General features: G+C 43.8%; 2 protein-coding genes across 7 annotated transcripts; one reads left to right on the forward strand and one right to left on the reverse strand.

Moving 5' to 3' along the window:
* Positions 1-674: 674 nt before the first annotated feature.
* LOC122619416 (microtubule-associated protein 2) lies at positions 675-17,893 on the forward strand. 6 transcript variants are annotated; one of them, XM_043796342.1, is made up of 8 exons: positions 675-1,294; positions 10,154-10,197; positions 11,273-11,462; positions 11,518-11,720; positions 12,331-12,516; positions 13,334-13,351; positions 13,760-13,918; positions 16,253-17,414. In XM_043796342.1, the coding sequence occupies exons 1-8, from the start codon at positions 1,057-1,059 to the stop codon at positions 16,310-16,312; spliced, it is 1,098 nt and encodes a 365-aa protein (XP_043652277.1). In that variant the 5' UTR covers positions 675-1,056; the 3' UTR covers positions 16,313-17,414. The 6 variants fall into 6 exon arrangements, with proteins under 6 accessions (XP_043652277.1, XP_043652281.1, XP_043652278.1 ...); XM_043796345.1 differs by lacking the exons at positions 675-1,294; positions 13,334-13,351 and adding exons at positions 8,663-9,974; positions 17,451-17,608 and having other exon boundaries at positions 16,253-17,384; XM_043796346.1 differs by lacking the exons at positions 13,334-13,351; positions 16,253-17,414 and adding an exon at positions 17,504-17,893.
* Positions 4,232-4,877, reverse strand: LOC122619417 (40S ribosomal protein S10a). The gene has a single exon (XM_043796349.1). It carries the CDS (start codon positions 4,770-4,772, stop codon positions 4,278-4,280), a length of 495 nt encoding a protein of 164 aa, XP_043652284.1. The 5' UTR covers positions 4,773-4,877; the 3' UTR covers positions 4,232-4,277.
* Positions 17,894-17,988: the final 95 nt, after the last annotated feature.

Consider the following 17,988-nt stretch of genomic DNA (forward strand, 5'->3'; position numbering starts at 1 on the left):
ATGTATTTAAATAAACACTAAGAATAATTGTGCCGCCTGCCTGTAAGGTGTTGCACAATCAATATAAAAGAATCAGATCAGGGTGGAAAGGTTGGGATAATCCTATAGAAACGGTCTATTTAGGGATGCAAATATTTATAAATGATTTCGCTTGCTTGTTGATTAAAAACAAGAGCATAGAACTGAGCAAAGTATTTTATAATAATTTTACTCAAAAGGCTGAAATCTCATATTGAATCCATATGTTCCGCAAAGAAGTATCTAGATATTTTCGCCGTAGACTAAACGGATTTCTTTAGCTGGGACACAAACCAACAATGAGAAGCAGACGAATAAACAAACGATTTAAATACCGTGTACTAAAATGTTTTCATAGCTTTTTCTCAAAGAGAGAGCTTTCGAAATATACATTTATTTTATTGGTGGGTTTTTGTCCTTACTTTCTTAATAATTAATTATTTATTAAATTTAAATTGAAAGAATGAAAAATTGGAAATGCCCGCATCCTGATTTCCGCCTTCGTCGTTTATTCAACAATAACAATTATGAGGTAAAAACAACAATTTCTCGGGGGTTGTGATTCCGCTGAGCTTTTGCGTCGACGGCGATTCAAAAAAGTGTCAGAAAAGTTTCGGTTAAATGCGACGACTGCGAATCAGTTGAAATCGAGATAACAAGCCGACAAGCCGACCGAGCGGGTGCTGTCTCGTCGATTTAAAATTTGCACTAGCAAAAATCCAAATAAATTAGCAGAGTGCCAGTGAAGTGAGTGAGCGTGAGTGCACAAAGTCGAAATATAAATATTGTCATTTACGCCGTTTCAAATTATATATTTCTGTGAGCATTTCTCAGCGATCTATTAACGGCCAATCGAAAGTGAACCCAAAATATATTATTCCACACGCTGAACGAGTGTTAAGTGAAAAGGACTAGCCCAAAGATACACACACACACAGAAAAATACCGACAGATCTGAAGTCCTTTTCGAGTTTTCCCGTGAGTGCAACAAATACACACGCAGCACACATACACACGCACACTCGCTCGACTTTCAATATGGCGGATGTCCTGGAGAAAAGCTCACTGCTGGATGCTGTGCCACCACTAGGCGACCCCCACCCACCGCTGCCCCACCAGCAGCTGCAACAGGAAGCAGCAGCACCAGCAGCAGCAAATGCCGCACCACCAGCACCACCGCAGCAGCAACAACCACCACCGCATCAGCAGCAGCAGCAGCCACAACAACAACTGCAACAGAAGCCAGCAAATGCGAGGGCTAATCAGGATCAAAAAGGTGAGGACGATACACTGGATACACAGAAAGGAAATTGTTCACATTTAACAATATTAAAGTATTAAGCTAGTGAAATGATAAGAAATGATGTGTCAAAACCAATATCGTATGGTAGAAACTTTTCTATCTATAACTAGCTTCTATATGTGCAGTATGGTGCACCTGAATTTAGCAGTTAAAGTGACTTCACAGCGCATTACGCATACGCCGTGTGTGCTTTAGAAAATCAATTAGGAAAGTTCAAGGCACGCCTCCGTAGCCCAGTTGCACTGGTGATAGCGATAGCTATGGCTCAATTAGGCAAATTATATTGCCGGCACACCCCAGGACATTGATGGTTATGTCGGGCGAGCATGCAGGCCGTGGACTCACGTCATGCCCGCCACATTATGCAAATGGATTTTGGCCGGTTCAGTGCTCTGTGTGTGATCTGTTTGAGTAACCGCTTAGACCGGCAAGTTTACGGCTTTGGGGCGCAGCTCAAGGGGGCTCGACTACCGTCGGCAGGATGTGGATGCGGCTTCATTGTGCCCCCCGCCCAGCTCTCGGTGTAATGACCTGCAACTGTGGCAAGCCACCACCCACACGGCGGTCGAGTGCAGCTTTTAATTGTTCCTTATGCCCGGTGCCTTTGCCTCCAGTCCGCTGCATGGGCTACGTGCAAGTGTGTATCTATCAGATACATATACCATATACTATGTACGAAGAGATACCGATATGGCCGACTGCGATAAAAGTTATCAGCCATTTGAGCTCGTGCACTCACAAAAAGATTATCCCTGGTCTTAAGGGTGTCATGCTGCACTTGTGCCTTATAAAAATAAGCAAAGCTCCATAAATCGAACTTTAAGTCTTTAAATCTCCCTTAACAGTCTAAAAATGATCCTAAAATGCACAAAATATATATTATTGTCAAAACATAAAGTGGCTAAGTATGCAAATTATTAATACAAACCGAATCAAGTGTGCTGATAGGCTATAACTATTTTTCCGAGTGCACTGCTGCTGTGGTTGCTGTGCATTTGACCTCGTTTCAAATCGAGCTGTGTGCGTACCTCTTCACACGGGGTCGTTCAGTCTGCAAAGTTCAGAGGCATCAGCTGGCTGAACTCTATATTGAATTTCCTGTTGAATAGGGTATTCCGCATGCGACTAGGCTCCATTTCGCACTATTCTCTAAAACAGTTGACTTCATTAGGGCAGTGCGATGTGTGTGCAGCGAAGAGATACACCCCTGCCTCGTCGGGTGAATATTAAATCAAGTGTGTTCGAGTCAAGAGCAAACCGGCTCTGCTAAATAAAAACAATAACAATGCGCTGCTGCCGTAGCATTGTTTAGCGCTAAAAATAAAAGTAAAAATATAGTTGTTGATTACTATCAGAGCTGTCAGCTACATGAAGTCACCCGCTCGCTCTACATCAGCATCTAGATTATATGAGCCACTCGTGTTGATAACACTTTCTACCTGGCTGTTTTGCACTTTCTTTGGCTATCATATTTTCTACAAATAATAATAATAATCATCGTGTGACGTAATTGTGCTCAATTGAAAACAAACAAATGTATACTGCGCTCAGCGATTTTATAAATAGCCCAGAATCGCTGCAATTTCTGTCACCCATTTCGCGGTGGCTTTTCAATTATCACAAAACGCTGCCAGTTTCGTTTCTCATTTGCAGTTGGCGCTGCAATTGATTTTCTTCTCTCTGCCTTTGGTTTTTCCTATTGGGGCCGTGTGCCAGTTTGCCGTAGATACCTTTTTCTCAGCGGAAAGCTTTTTAAACTCTGCTAATTGTTAAGGTTTCCGCTTTGTGAAACAATTACCAAATATTTGGAGCCATATTTGTGGGGCACACCCATGCACAAACTATTCAAGCAAATCGAATTTGGATTTTGGCTTTTGATTTTGTGACTTTGGGATACGCATGGCCTGTCCATATGGTCTTAATGATTAATTAATTAGAAGAATTTGTATCCACCTATCAGTCGAACAGCCAACCTTATGGCCAATTTGTTCACTGGTTGTAGAACTTAGTATGCAAAACGGGAAGCTATAAAGTAGTTAATGCATTGTGTATCTGATGGATGCATCTGAGAATGCGGCACAGTTGGGGCTTATTAATTAATTTCAAAATTAAAAGTTTGATCAATAAAGTGGGCAAGAGAATATTAATAAAGTACTGCCTTAGCACGGGTGTTTGCCTAATTGTTTTTCCGCGAACAAAGTGTCGCTAGACACGCGACATGCAAATCCCTTTCGATCCGTGTTACCCTCTAATTAAAGCCACAAAAGAGTTGTCAAATGGCTGCGGAGCGTTGGCACCTTCAATTCCAGTTCAATAAACTCGGCCAGGGAACTGTCTGCGATTTCGATTTGCTGCAATCTGCCCGATTTTCCACGACAGTTTTCACTTTCCCCAGCAGGAGGTGGTGTCTTCAGCTGGGCGGGTTACCCAATCCAATCCAATCCGATTCGAACCCAATTCCATTACCAATTCCCATCCCAGTTGGCTTATACCGCTTTGGACAGACGCCGCATAATTTGTTGTTCTGCTGGAAGTTGTAGCCAAGTCCATGTTTGGTATAGCAGCCCGTTTTGGGCGACGTATCGTGCGTGCGGCTGCCGCACTGACAATTGCCACATTTTGTGGCAGGCAATCAATAATCGAAGTGCGTCAAAAATACAAATGTTAAAGTTACCAAACCGCCTGCCAGTTCGACCATAAATACGGCCATGTTCGACACGAAATGCGCGCCACCAGAGGTCCTAGTCAATATAGCCATAAATTTGGCTCTTGATTAATTGATAAGGTGTCGCATTCAACATGGGAATATGAGAATAAAGTGGTGCATATGTTACTTTTTATACTATCAAACTATAAAACGCGTTTACCTGATTTTCAAGGAATATACAAAATTAAGAAGACATATAGAAATACTCGTTATATCGATCTTGGGAAAAATGTTTACTTTTCCATTAGTTTATTTGTAGTAGCGAGAAGCGCGACCAAAACCGCCACGATATTCCACCTGTCCGCTTCCGGCGCCCGCATCGCCTTTCTTGTCCACTCCATCGTCGCCAGGAGCGCGTCTGTAGTTCGATCTGTCCTCGTCGGCCTTCGAAGCACCTCCAAATCCACGAGGTCCCGATCCTCCGGGTCCGCCACGCGGACGCACTGGCTCCGAGCGAGCAGGACGCGTCAGAGTGGAGGGCACGATCTCCGGGGGCAAGTGCAGATAGGTGCGCAGCTCCTCGATGCCCTCGTTGGTCAGGCACCAGTAGTAGTGCCGCCAGGCGAACTGCTCCGTGACCCAGCCACGTGAGTGCAGCGACTGCATCACCTTGATGACTTGCAAATTGGGTATCTTCTCCAGATCCGGGTGCTTCTGGATGGGCGAGTCCTTCTTCGCCACAAGCACTCCCTCCTTGAAGAGGTATTCGTAGATGGCGACACGATTGGCCTTTGGAATGAACATCTTGAAGCTAGCTGATTTAAATCGAAAGAATTCCGGAAGAGCGAACTTCACTTGGCGAAAAGTCACAGAAAAAGGAGATGGAGTTTAGTGTGGCCAGCTTAAATTTGTGTTTCCCGAAACTTCCGTTTTTAAGCACTACCTATTGGCATTGGTGTTCATTTAGTGTTAAAAAGTTAAAAAGTTCATCGTTCAGTGTTAAAAAGTTCATCGTTCTTTTAAAGATAATATAGTTTGGTTAAATCTTTTTTAAGTTTATGATCATTTTATATGCACCCCTTCTGATTTAAGAAGCGAATCTATTCTCATATCCTGAGATTGCCGGTGGTTTATTACCCCATTTATGTCAGTGTGTTCCCTGCATCTTGCCGGATTGGATGCGCTTTAAGCTTTCGCACTCCTGAGAAGGAGCTGTGATTCATCTTTTGCGTCGCAGGACATTCTGGCCAAACATGCGCACTGCGAGCGGCGGCAACCACATGAGGAATTCCTCCCCCGCAGGAATGCCGAGCAGAATAATCAATGAGCGAAACGCAGACACAAATTGACCAAGGGAAGCCAACCAAGAGGAAGGCATGCCGATAGATACAACGTGAGCACACCACACAACACCCACCACCCACCGACCGGCTGCATCCCCCAAAAAAAAGCTAAACAAATGCCGGAAAGAAAGGAAAACGAAAGCGATTAGGGGGTGGCAAAACCACCCCCCTTAGGAAAGTGTCAACAAGAAGCAGTCGACCTTGCTTAGCGTGCGTTTCCGATTAAATGCACTCGCTTTACACAACATTTAAGTAATTTTCTACTAATTAAAATGGTCACCAAATCGATTATTCTATTTTAGTAAGTGCGTATTAACTTATAAGCACTAATGTATAAGCAGTGAACAAAGAATATAAAAAATGTAACGGATTTATATTAGTTAATTTCAAATTCGAAACGGCTGTTAAATGCAAGCAGTGCTGGTTTGGATACTAGCTTTACGCCGGGTGGTTGTATGAGCTTAGCGCGGACAGCAACCAAGCGGCAAATTGCATATAAAGTCAGGCGAATTCGTTTATATTAGCAGGAAAATATATTTAAATCAGAAAAAAAAACCTAAAATAAACTTAATAAAAAATAAAATATTTAATTCTTTTTTTTTAGTAAGAAACGTAATTAAGTAATTATGACTTTTAATTAAACGCAATTTTTTTTTTCTTTTCCAGGTTTGTATGCAGATTTATGGAGTTAATGTTAAGTTAATGAAAACTTCAAATGGCTTCACTTATGGGTATGTTGAATATGAAGAACCGCCAGGAGCCTTGTAAAATCAAACTAACCTAGGCATTCAGCCCCAGCGTAAGCACCCATAACCTTGGCAATCGAAATTAGGCTACAGAACTATGCAGACATTACCCCAGGACCAAGCTCCTGCCACGTCTAAGGATGAATCCGTGGCACCCTCACGTCAGCTTGGATCGTCGCTGGTTTACTTTTATGTCTACGCATTAGAGCGCCGGAGACTTGCGTGCTGGCTGCTTGTAAATAAATAGACAACAATTAGGGGAACCTATGACAACAACACCTGGCTAATGGAAAGGTGCGTGGCAAGCGGTGCAAGTTGGCCCTGCATGGATATACATAAAAATATCCGTAATATCCATCCAGTGCCGTGGGCAAAGGATTAGGTCTGCAAAAAGGAATGCACAAATGCGCGTCCAAAGGCCTCCCCCGTGGCCATTAAATTAATCAAGTCAAATGAAATCTGCATATAAAATCAGCGTTATAGGGCCCCCATTCGCTCATTGTTGGCGTGTTGAATTTGCATTTTTCCCCGGCGCCCCACTAATAAATTTGTATGTCAATAGAATAGGCAGCAGGCAGCACAACGGGCTGCTCCACCAAAAATATATCCTGGCAGCGCTTTGAACTGCGCAAGGACACATTCTGTTTATGCGCCCCGAGAAGTTTACGAGCGGCCACGCTCCGCCAGACCAACTTGGCGGCGTATCAAAACAAATTCTAAGTATTGTAATTCGAAATTTTTCAAAGCAAATAAAAGCAGTCGAGTTTTAACACTCGCGCCAAACACAACGCAGTGCAGAGAGCTGGCGTCGCAGCTCCGCCAAAATAACACAATAAATTGAATTAAATACCAAAATAAATGTAAAAGTTATAAACAAAATATTATTAAGCCATTTTGTCACAGTTAAAGTGTGTGCTAGTCCTAGGTAAATTGGCACCACATCCCCGTGCTCCGTGCAAAGTGCAAAGTGCATTAGCCTTCTCAGACTGTACGTGGCCAAGTTATTGCCCTCTGGCTAAGGAAAATCGATACAATTGCATGGCGTTTGTTGTTTTATGGCCAACTGCAACTGCAACTGCAACAATTGATAGTCGTTGGACTGTGCGATACGAATCGCTACTGCCACTGCAGTGGCGCGGAAATTCAATTGCCAAAGGACCAAGTTTTGTTAACCATATTTCACCGAGGGTGTATCTAATTGAAATGCAATGCAGCCCGGGCTTAGGAAACTTTTGTGCTTGCACCTGTGCAACTGTTGACTTTCCACCCAACCAACCAACCAAGCAACCCATCCCATTGGCTGATAATCAATTTGGCCAAGACCATTTGGCCACAAATGACAGTTGAGTTGAACATTGTTGTGCGGTTGACATGAACATTGTGTGGAATTTCGGTTGATGTCAGCCGCGGGTAAATCACAAATCATTGCGGCCCTAATTTGCAGTTGCTGCCATTTTTGCCAGGCCTACTTTCGTTTTTTACTATTATTATTATTTTTTTTTTTTGCTACTGCCAGGAAGTTGGCGATTGCGACTCTGAGTCGGCACAAGTTGCACTTGCCTCTTTAGTTGCCAGTCGGATGTGGCACGTGCTGAGGTTGCAGCTCCTCCAGTTTAAAGTATCCCTCGTCGTCCTGTGCAATTATATCGATTCGCCCGTCAAATGTAACACACCCAAAAAATACAAAAAAAAAAACAGCAGAACTTAATGCAAAAGTTTTCGCTTTTATTTTCCCGCATTAAGTTAATTGCCAGGCAGTGCCGAGAACCAGTCCATATAGCACATAGTACCCAATAGTATCCAAATTCGAACAGCAACCCACTCAGATATGAGTGATACCGATGCGGTGAGTTTTCAAGTACCCATTTCGAGTATTCATATATATATGTATATATTTTGGAGCTGCACTTAGAGCACACAAATTCGCCCATGCACAAATGATTTACGAGCATAATTTGCATAGGGAATGATCCAGGTTAATGGATGTATTATTCCGCCGACCTTGCACATACATCATTGTCAGTGGAATGAAAGAACCCTTTGCGAAGCAAATCAAACAGCGATTTCTTGTGGCCCGTCGATTTTGGGCCTTAGAACTGCCAAAAACTTTTGTTGAATCAATAAGCCACAAAAACAATTTGGGTCATGTTACAGCTGGCAACCGAATTTCATGACAAAATTCCCTAATGGTAACCAAAGACCAAATACCCAACCAAATATCCATGTATGTACATATGTATGTACATATAACCCCAAGTAGCCGAGAATACCAAAACAATAAAATGTAAACAAATGCAGAAAGAGCCATCAAATTTGAAAGCACCCACTCAATGTGAACTATATTGATACGTCTGCTCCGATACACGAGCTTTAGCTTTGGCTTCACCATTGCCACTTGGCACTTGGCACCCCCACAGCTTGCAGAAGTAAAAGTAAGCCCACAACGATATATGGCCATACATATGCAAATGATATGGGCCAGTTTACCGCGGCAGGAGCATGTGGGTATATATCGGTGGCATTGGCCACCAAAAAGCGACTCCGCCACGTATTGGGTTACCCGACACTTGCACATTTCTGCACCGACACCGCAGCCGAGAAGTTCTAGTCCTTCGCTAGGATGTACAGCACGGCAAAGGATCGCTCCGGCCAGGAGGTTTCGCCACCGGATTACCCAGTGCAGCAGCAGCGTGCTCAGTCCAAGTCAGAGTATGGCGTGGATCCCGAATCTGTAGATCGTCCACCGCAACCCGCTCAGGAGTATGTGCCTTATAAGTCCACCGATTCAGCTGTGGAACCAAAGAAAGAACCGCTAAGAACTCAGTTAAACACAGGCTATACCGATAGCTCCTCCTACGGCTCAGATTCAGTGTCCAAACAGCAGCTACGATCTCAGCCGAATCCGGAGTACCAGAGCACTGCAGGACCTGCATATGATCCAACTAGGGATGAGCGCAGCCAACTGCAGCCACAGAGATCCCAGCCAGCTGCCGATTACTCTGCATACGAACGGCAGCAACGACCGCCGCCGAGCACAGTAGACTACACCACCGGCTATAATGCACCACCCAAAGATCGCACCACCCTGTCACGCAGCAACTCGCGACCCACCCTCTCACTCAATCCCAAGCTCCAGACTATACCCAATCCCGAGTATGTGCGACCACCACAGAACTTTGTCTTGCCACCGCAGATGCGTGCCGCCGTGGGGCCACCACAGCCGCGTCCACCGTTCGCCGGCGCCAGGCCGATGGTCGGCATGGGACCACGTCCACCCATGCCACCGAACATGGCGGCCAGGCCACCACCGCTGCGCACCACAGACAGCAAGAGCAACCTGCTAATGGGTCCACCGATGCGGCCGGGCATGCCACCGCAACTCAATATGCAGCAGGCTCGTCTGCCCAATGCCGGCGGACAGCTGAGTCCGCCGGGCCAGGGACCACCAAGGCCACCAGGCGGATTTCCCTGGAATCCCGCAGGGGCACCGGGTATGCCGCCAGGGGCACCGGGCATGCCGCCTGGGGCACGACCTCCGCAGAATATGACGCGACCGCCGCCACCCACTTTTGCACGCCCGCCGCCGGGTCAGCCGCTGCAGGCACCCTTCAATCGACCGCCCTTCAACCAGCCGCCCATGCAACCGCAACCGCAACAACCACCACAACAGCTGCAGCTGCAGCAGCAACAGCAGCACATGCAACAGCAGCAGCAGCAGCAACTACGCCCACTTTCGGCAGCCAGTGCACACAACAACAACGATGACGACGACGACGTGGTCATGGGTCCCGCGGTGACCCCGCTCAAGAGCTTCAACCCCAGGCCCGATCCCATGGGGGAGCCGCTGCTGGAGGACATGGAGCCGCCCTTCGAGACGAGCTCCCCAGCCGGGGAATCCAAAAAGGGGCCCGGCTTCAGTAAGACTCAGATCGAACGAAAAAACATAGCCCATTTGTGAAGCCATTTCAGAGTTTAACTATTATCATTTCACTACTTGTTTTGTATTTCAAATTTAACTATCTCAAAAACATAGGAGTTTGATTGCAATATTGTTTTTATGTTAAAGTATCTAATTTAAATTCTTTGACTATTTCAGAGGGTGACAATGACAGCGGCGTGGATGAGTCCACTCAGGAGAAGGTGAGTTAATGTCGGCTTGGAACCAGTTAAGCAGCTAACTAGTTAGCCATAAATTGTTACCTCTGCTGCGTCGCCGTTAATTGAGAGGAAATTAACTGGAACTGGCAGCAAATGAATTTAATTCCGTTGACCGCCTCATCCGTCTGTCTTTTACCCCGAATTGAGTTCTCAAATCATAAATATCTGTAAAAGGCCGGGGCAACCAGCGGGCGATCTGCGAGCTACAAGCTCCACGCTCCATTAGATCCCATATAGCATACTCGTATAGCAGATAGTAGCACATAGCATACGAGTATATCACATATGCCATATAGCATATAGCATATTGTCTGCGACAGTTCCGTCGCTCAGTTCCCAAGTTGGCCTGCGTTCCGTGTGTTCGTGTGCAGACGCCAAAGTTCAGACTAAGTTTTGTGTTGGCAGACGGCAGTTGTTGGCGCGTCGGAAAAACCCACAGAAAGTGCGACAAAAGTCGAACAAATCCCAAGTATATATACTGCATATATATGTGCAGTACGTGAGCCACACAGGTGCGAGTAAAAAACTGCCAGAAAGTAAAAACGAGGCAAATATTGCCCAAAACCCGCAAAAGAAACATACACAAAAAGCGATTTATATGCCTGGTGATATCTGCGCACAGATAAGTGCCAAACACGAAAGGGGGGTTTGGTTTTGGGGCAAATCGCAGCACAAATATACACATATATCCAAGCCGGAGTTGTTGTCTCTATAAATACCCATCCATATGCAAAAGCGACACGAAGCGGCGACAATCGATAAAACAATGCATAAACTATAAGTCCTTCGTACCGAGACATCCAAATCGGCAGGCGCACGGCCGTACGGCCATAAATGCCATTGGCATTACGTTGACAGCTCCGGAAAGCCCGGGAGTGTTGAGAGCCAGTCGTAAATAGATAATAAACCCCGTCAGCACAGCTACTGGCCAGGATGCATCTCGTTATAATGGCCGATACGACCTACTTGCTAGTAATCCATAATCCATAATCCACACGGAGTTACCACCTAGCATCGTTAGTTTACAAAAGAGTGACCTGTGATTGTTTCTTGGCAGGATCGCAACGGACCCAACTCGCCCAGTTCGCCCGTGAAAACGCCCACATCGACCTCATCGAAGCCGGACAAGTCGGGCACGTCGCGCCCACCGAGTGCCACGCCCTCGAACAAATCAGCCCCCAAGTCGCGCAGCGCCTCCAAGAATCGCTTGCTCCTCAAGACCCCCGAACCCGAGCCAGTCAAGAAAGGTGAGTTGCTATCTATCAAATAGATCATATAAACCATATTTGTTTGCCCCATCAGTTCCAATGAACAAGGTACAAGTGGGACATGCGCCTTCGCCCAATCTGAAGGCGGTACGCTCCAAGATCGGATCCCTGGACAATGCCACCTACAAGCCGGGTGGTGGCCACGTGAAAATCGAGTCCAAGAAGATCGACATCAAGGCGGCACCGCGCATCGAGGCCAAGAACGACAAGTACATGCCAAAGGGCGGCGAAAAGAAGGTACGTTCGGATTGTTCATTCTCCACTCCAGAGGATTAATCCATGGGCGGGATCGGTGTATCCACTTCAAGCATATATATTCTGGTTCCAGCCAGTACATGACTCTCTCATAAATCTCTGTAAATTTCTCTCATCTACAAATGGCTTTAAAAGTGCGGAGAAAATCTATCTTTCTCCAAGCGCAAGAAACGTAAAGTATAGTCGCGTAAAGTAAAGTAAAGTAAAGTATTGGCAGAATAAAAGCAATTTCACGGTCGATTTGCCATTTGAGATTCATGCCCATTATAGATGGGCAATCGTCAGCACGGTATCTTGTATCTTGTATCTCGTATATTGTTGTAGGAAATGCAATTACCAATTCGCAGCGACACTTAGCAGCATAATTCCGTTGCCTTATGTAGCGTATTCCAATCCCATCCGTATCCGTAGAACTGGGTGCGACTCTGACATTGAGGCGGATATCATCCGTTCGATCGATATTTTGACTTTCGCTTATAATCGTTTACCTACCTTGTATCTATTTACAACTTACGACCAAACTGAACCGAATCGAATCCGCACACTCACGCACCAACAAACACCACAAACCAAAAACACTGCAAATTCGTAGATAGTTACAACAAAGTTGCAGTGGAACGCCAAGTCCAAAATCGGCTCGCTGGAGAATGCCGCCCACAAGCCGGGAGGCGGGGACAAGAAGATCGAGACCCTGAAGATGGACTTCAAGGACAAGGCCAAGCCGAAGGTCGGCTCGACGGCCAATGTGAAGCATCAGCCGGGTGGCGGAGACATCAAGGTATGTGCCCAACACCCTCCCCCTTCGTGACCTTTCACCCCCTCTCCCCACAGCGATTTCATGTTTGAGTTTGACCCAGAGACGAGAACGAGTTCATACATATGTATTGATTTTTGTAGCGGTTAAGCATGATTTCCGATTGCTGTTGGCTTATGTTGGTTTTTTGGATGCTCCACCTAAGTTACCAACTGGCATGGGCATTACCAACTGGCATCTATCTATTCTATACTATCTATCTGTTTCTCTCAGTGCATGAGCTGCAATGTTCTCTTAGTTTTAAAGTTTTAAACAGCATGCTGCCACGGCTAACCACCTCTGAAAGGTTATTACCATTAAGAAAGACAACAACCTTTAGAACTAACACTCAGAACACCCAAAATACCAAAAACTTGAACCACTTTCCAGAGCTACGATAGGAAGATGAACATCATCTATGGCGAGGGCTCCAAAATAGTCAGCCATTGCGCCAATAACAAACGTTTGGATCAGAATTTGTATAATGAGGAGGAGTAGTGTTTTAGTTGGGTAGGTAACACCCGCCAGATGTATGTATGTACATACATATGTACATCTATTCCAAAAATGGTGCTAAAACGAACCACACACACCTAGTTTAGTTTCGGGGTCAGCATTGTATATAAGCAGATTAGAGGGAGAGCATTATGTTTAGTTCCTAACCATACCGAAAACCACTCTGAATAATTGAGAATAACTTATTGTTTCTCCACCCTTATTTTAACGAACCGAAACATGTTTAAACCATATTTTGGAAACTGTATTTTGTTTTTAACTCAACCATTAATCAACAATTTCGAAGGATAACAACCCCAAGGATGTAAGTAGTCGTGATAACTCTTTTTCCCAGTGTAATCAGTGTGCTTTTGTATAGAAACCTAGATGCATCATGTTTTTTCTCCATATTTTTGATATTTTTTAAAACACCTAAGCAACACTTTTCCAGATCCCAAAGTCACCGCACCCTGTAGCGTATTTTTGTACCATTAAATGTAGCCTTAATACCATCCATTTGTTAAGTTCTGTGCTCTGCTGTTTCTGTGTGTGAAAATTCCAAATTTCAGTTGTGTCCTCCCTCCGATTGGCCGTTGTCGTGTGTCCATAATAATCCACCCGCAATGTCGCAAAACCTGTAAAATGGAATTACCCCCCATTTGCCAAACTCGATCTGAACTATGAACTTGCTAATTGATTTCTGTACGTTGCCGGTGCCGGTGCTACTTTTCAGATCCAAACGCAAAAACTAGAAATTAAGGCACAAAGCAAAGTTGGCTCTTTGGATAATGTAAAGCACAAGCCCGGTGGCGGTGAGAAGAAGATTTTCGATGATAAGGATTATTTGAAAAATGTTGAACACTCTGTTGCACTGACAACACCACCAACACAGGTAAACTACGTGTACATAAGCTCAAAGTAGTTACGTATGTACTATCTATGTATCTAGAACTTAGCATTAACCCTGATTTATTACTAGACTCTTTTTAGTTCATTTTGAAAGCAACCAAAAGTAATCGATACAAGTATTTTCCAAACATAATACAAGTATATTATCGCTATCCCATTTTGTGTTTACGTCGAGAAATTCATTTTTATGTAATCTGTAATGGCAATCAATTACGTTGCATTTTCGATTAACACCTTATGATTTCAATCCGCAACCAACAGAGCACCACACCCCAAAAAGAGGCCCACACACCACCCAAAACACCCAACCACCCACAGACACGCCCCACCCAAACCGCTTTCAGATAACTCCCAGTTAACACCCAAAGATCAATCCGTTCATGGGGAACTGTGATTATGAGATTACAACTAACAATTGGACAAAGTATTCAGTATTTTGGCACATCTAGGCATCGTACTGTATTTTATAATGGGCATTCGTGAATTTTCTCAGGGAGAGCCACCGAAATCTACAGGGATTTGAAACCATCTACAAAGTGTCTAAAAGAATGCTATGCGAGATAGAAAGTAGTTAAAATTCACTGCATACTTCTAGACACGTTTGAAGTGATTGCAAAGCTCTTGTAGTTGGTTAGCTACCTTGATTGTTATAAGTTTTTGATTTTAGATGATTTATTGTCTTCTATTTTTTGATTTTCAGTTCAGTTACACTTATGTACTTTACATTTAAAAATGAATTTCTTTCAAACTCAAACTGAGATTCATTGGCAACAGCGCTTTCCATCCATGTGAAGATCCCGAAGAAGATGTTTGAAGATTTATAGTACACGCAACTCTCTAAACTATAATCTCTCTCTTTCTTTCTCTGTTCCCCCTCTCGCTCTCGCTCGCTCTCTGCCAACCCCGCCGGCTAAATGTAGTTTGCGGCACAAGGGCGCTTGATTGCCACGATCCATCTAGAATTCGGTCTCTGTAACTCAGACTGTGTGTGTAACAATATATTTGAGTCGCTTTTTAAATGAACTCCCTAGCTTTAACCAAGACATCCATCAACTACTGTACTAAACTACTGTACCTAAAGCCAAACGATTAACGATTAACTGATGCAGGACTAAACCGAAAGCAAACCAAACTAAACTCAACTGAACACTAATCGAAATCAAACTAGAACTAGAAAAGCTCACACCGAAATCTCGAATGAGTTTGCAAGAGTTTCTATTTTAAATTGTAACCAATATACCTATACGCAAGGTGTATAGATGATGTAAACTGGCCTGTCCCTGGGAAAACTCCCAATGATGCGGTGTACATTGAATCCCGATCCTTGGGTTTGAGCCCACGGACAAGGACAGTAGTGCCCGCAAAGGGCCCAATGTTTGTTAACTCCTTTAGTATTTAGCGAATGTCCTTAAACAAAGTATTATTTTAATGGCGAACAGCCAGGAAGAAAACCTTACACTACTTAGGATAGTACAAATTTTGAACAATATACTGATCCGCAATTGCTCAAAGAACCCCGAACCCAAAAACTCCGACCCTGAGGACGGTTTAGCAAGAGGCTGACCAGCATTTATATCATCATCCAATGATCATCTAACAACAGTGCTTTGCTCGCTCACACTAAAACATAATACCACTCAAACATCGACCTCCACTCTCACATCAGTTTTAAATTACGATTAATTATGTTCTTCATTTCTGTGCTTAATATTTCTATTCTGTTTATTTTAGGAATATATATACAATTTTTATTAGGCTAGTCATACGAAACTAAGTGCATTAAATTCTAAATTCGTACCGAGTTACGTCCATTAGAGTTATTTATCGCCTATTGCTACTTATAACTACCACATCATATACTCGAAATCCGAATGCAATGCGGTTTTAAACAATATATAGAAACATTCGATTTGATCACGCAAATCCCGTAAGTTAATGTGCGTTGCGAGTCCCTCAAAGACATGTCCGTTGCGTATATCGATAGTTATATATACCTAAATACTTAACAGTGCTGTGATAGACTAACCGAACCGTTGGTACCGATCCAAGCCGATCCAAGCTGATCCAAGCTGATCCATTTGCCAGTCCAAGTCCACCTGCATCCATACCAAACCAAGCCGAACTATATAGAAAGCTCCCTACCCAAAATGGTTTCATGGGCATTTGCTTGCGACTTCCCCGTTTACTCCACCGCATTCCAACCATTCCAAGTCATGACTTTAACTCTAACCAGACTTTTGGTTTACCCCATACTAGTTTACTTTATGATTTGTGCAATCGATACGCATTCACGTTTATATTTTTATCTTGAACGCAGAGTCCACTACCATCCATGACGGCTTCTGGCGCTGATGAAAATTTAAATCAACAAAGCTAAATGCCGAAATGCCCGAAATGCATGTCGAGCTGAATCTGAAAGTGTATCCGAATCCGAATCCGAATGTGAATCTAAATCTGACTCTTTCTTTGCAAGCTAAGATCGAAACGAAAGTGAAAAATGAAAACACTGAGCAAGCAGCTAATTTGAAATGTACTATCTAAGCAAAATCCACACAAAGCAAAACGAGAGTTATGCGATAATTCCCACACACCCTCACATGCCAGTAAATGCGATCGATCAGATCAATTCGATAGAGGTGCAAGCACGCAATGAGATGCAGATACTCGTACATCTACACAACCACCAACCACCACCCCAAATAGAAGCGGTATTTGGTATACAATCGAAAGTATATTTGACTAGTTGAGCAATGCACTCTTAATCATCAGCTACCAGACATGAATTATATATCTCAATGTATTACCAGAACTTCATATATACATACAAATATATATATACATATATATATATATATATATATACATAAAAGTATCTAAATATTTAAGCAAATTATACAAGAATCGTACGAATAAACAGTATGCTTAGTTGAAAATGTTACCACTTGACGTCTAAATGTTAAACGACTAAGATAATGCAGCCATTTAGATACTTTTGCGACCAGTGACAAGCAAAACCAAAACCAAAACCAAACCGAACAGAACAGAACCGATACAGAACAGATAAAACCACGTATAAGCGTACTTTTACTATTAATTTGTATCTTATTAGTCAAGCGCATCATTCTCACGATTTATTTACACCCTGTTACAAAATGTAAGAACAATGGCAAAATTTAAGCAAATAAACAAACAAAAAAAACGTTTTTTCATTTACCAAATCTCGGCGTTGTTGCACTTAGTATTTGAATTCCAACAGCCACCTTTATCGTATCGGTATTGAGATAGACACTCAAATCAAATATTGGAGATACCCACAAGTATCTTATTTGGCAAGCCACGCCCACGCCGCAAGCGTTCCAACAAAGCCACGCACGAGCACACATCCTCTACTCTACTACCTCATTGGATGCATTGGTAATCGAAACAGATAAATTTTGATCAAGCAAATTGTAAGTCGCCATCTCAATCGAGCTATTGACAACTGACAACTGTTTTGCATCACACTCCTGCTCCAGCGCATCTCTCGAGCTGGGGAATCTGTCTAAACACTCTCTTTCGATCCCCGCAGTATTGGAAGGCGCCGCGCATCCAGCGGGCCACCACACTCACCTCGTCCATGTCCCTGCCAGCGGAGTGCCTGGTCCTTTCCGTGTCCATGCCCTCGCTCAACTCGGAGCCCAAGCGTCCCAAGAGTGCGGGGCCCAAGAAGAAGCCCGGACAGGCCGTCCACTCGAAGCCATTCCGCCTGTATTGAGTCAGTCGAGCTGAGCCAGGATATGAGCCAGGAGCTGGCTGATCCACAAGTCGCACAAGACGTCACCCAATCGAAGCACTCAGAGATTTGTGCACAAGTTGATATCGCGGCACGCACTTCTAAAAACATACATATGCAGAATACAAACATTTTATCAAACCGTTGATTGTTTTAAAACCGAAAAAGAAACGAAACGTGGCATTTACAACAAAATAAACGACTAAATGAGAGGCAAAGTTAAGCACAAAATACAGCTGGTTTCGTTTGTTTCTTTATATAATTACAGTATATATTTTCGT

Source organism: Drosophila teissieri, chromosome 3R, assembly GCF_016746235.2.
Source record: "Drosophila teissieri strain GT53w chromosome 3R, Prin_Dtei_1.1, whole genome shotgun sequence".
In the NCBI taxonomy this organism is placed as follows: domain Eukaryota; kingdom Metazoa; phylum Arthropoda; class Insecta; order Diptera; family Drosophilidae; genus Drosophila; species Drosophila teissieri.

Excerpts from the sequence above, each read along its gene's own strand:
- LOC122619417 (XM_043796349.1), bottom strand. The coding sequence starts at position 4,772 with ATGTTCATTCCAAAGGCCAATCGTGTCGCCATCTACGAATACCTCTTC.
- LOC122619416 (XM_043796345.1), top strand. The coding sequence starts at position 8,678 with ATGTACAGCACGGCAAAGGATCGCTCCGGCCAGGAGGTTTCGCCACCG. Across the intron at positions 9,975-10,153 it reads CAAAAAGGGGCCCGGCTTCA|AGGGTGACAATGACAGCGGC; the intron begins GTAAGACTCAGA and ends TGACTATTTCAG. Across the intron at positions 11,463-11,517 it reads ACCCGAGCCAGTCAAGAAAG|TTCCAATGAACAAGGTACAA; the intron begins GTGAGTTGCTAT and ends TTGCCCCATCAG.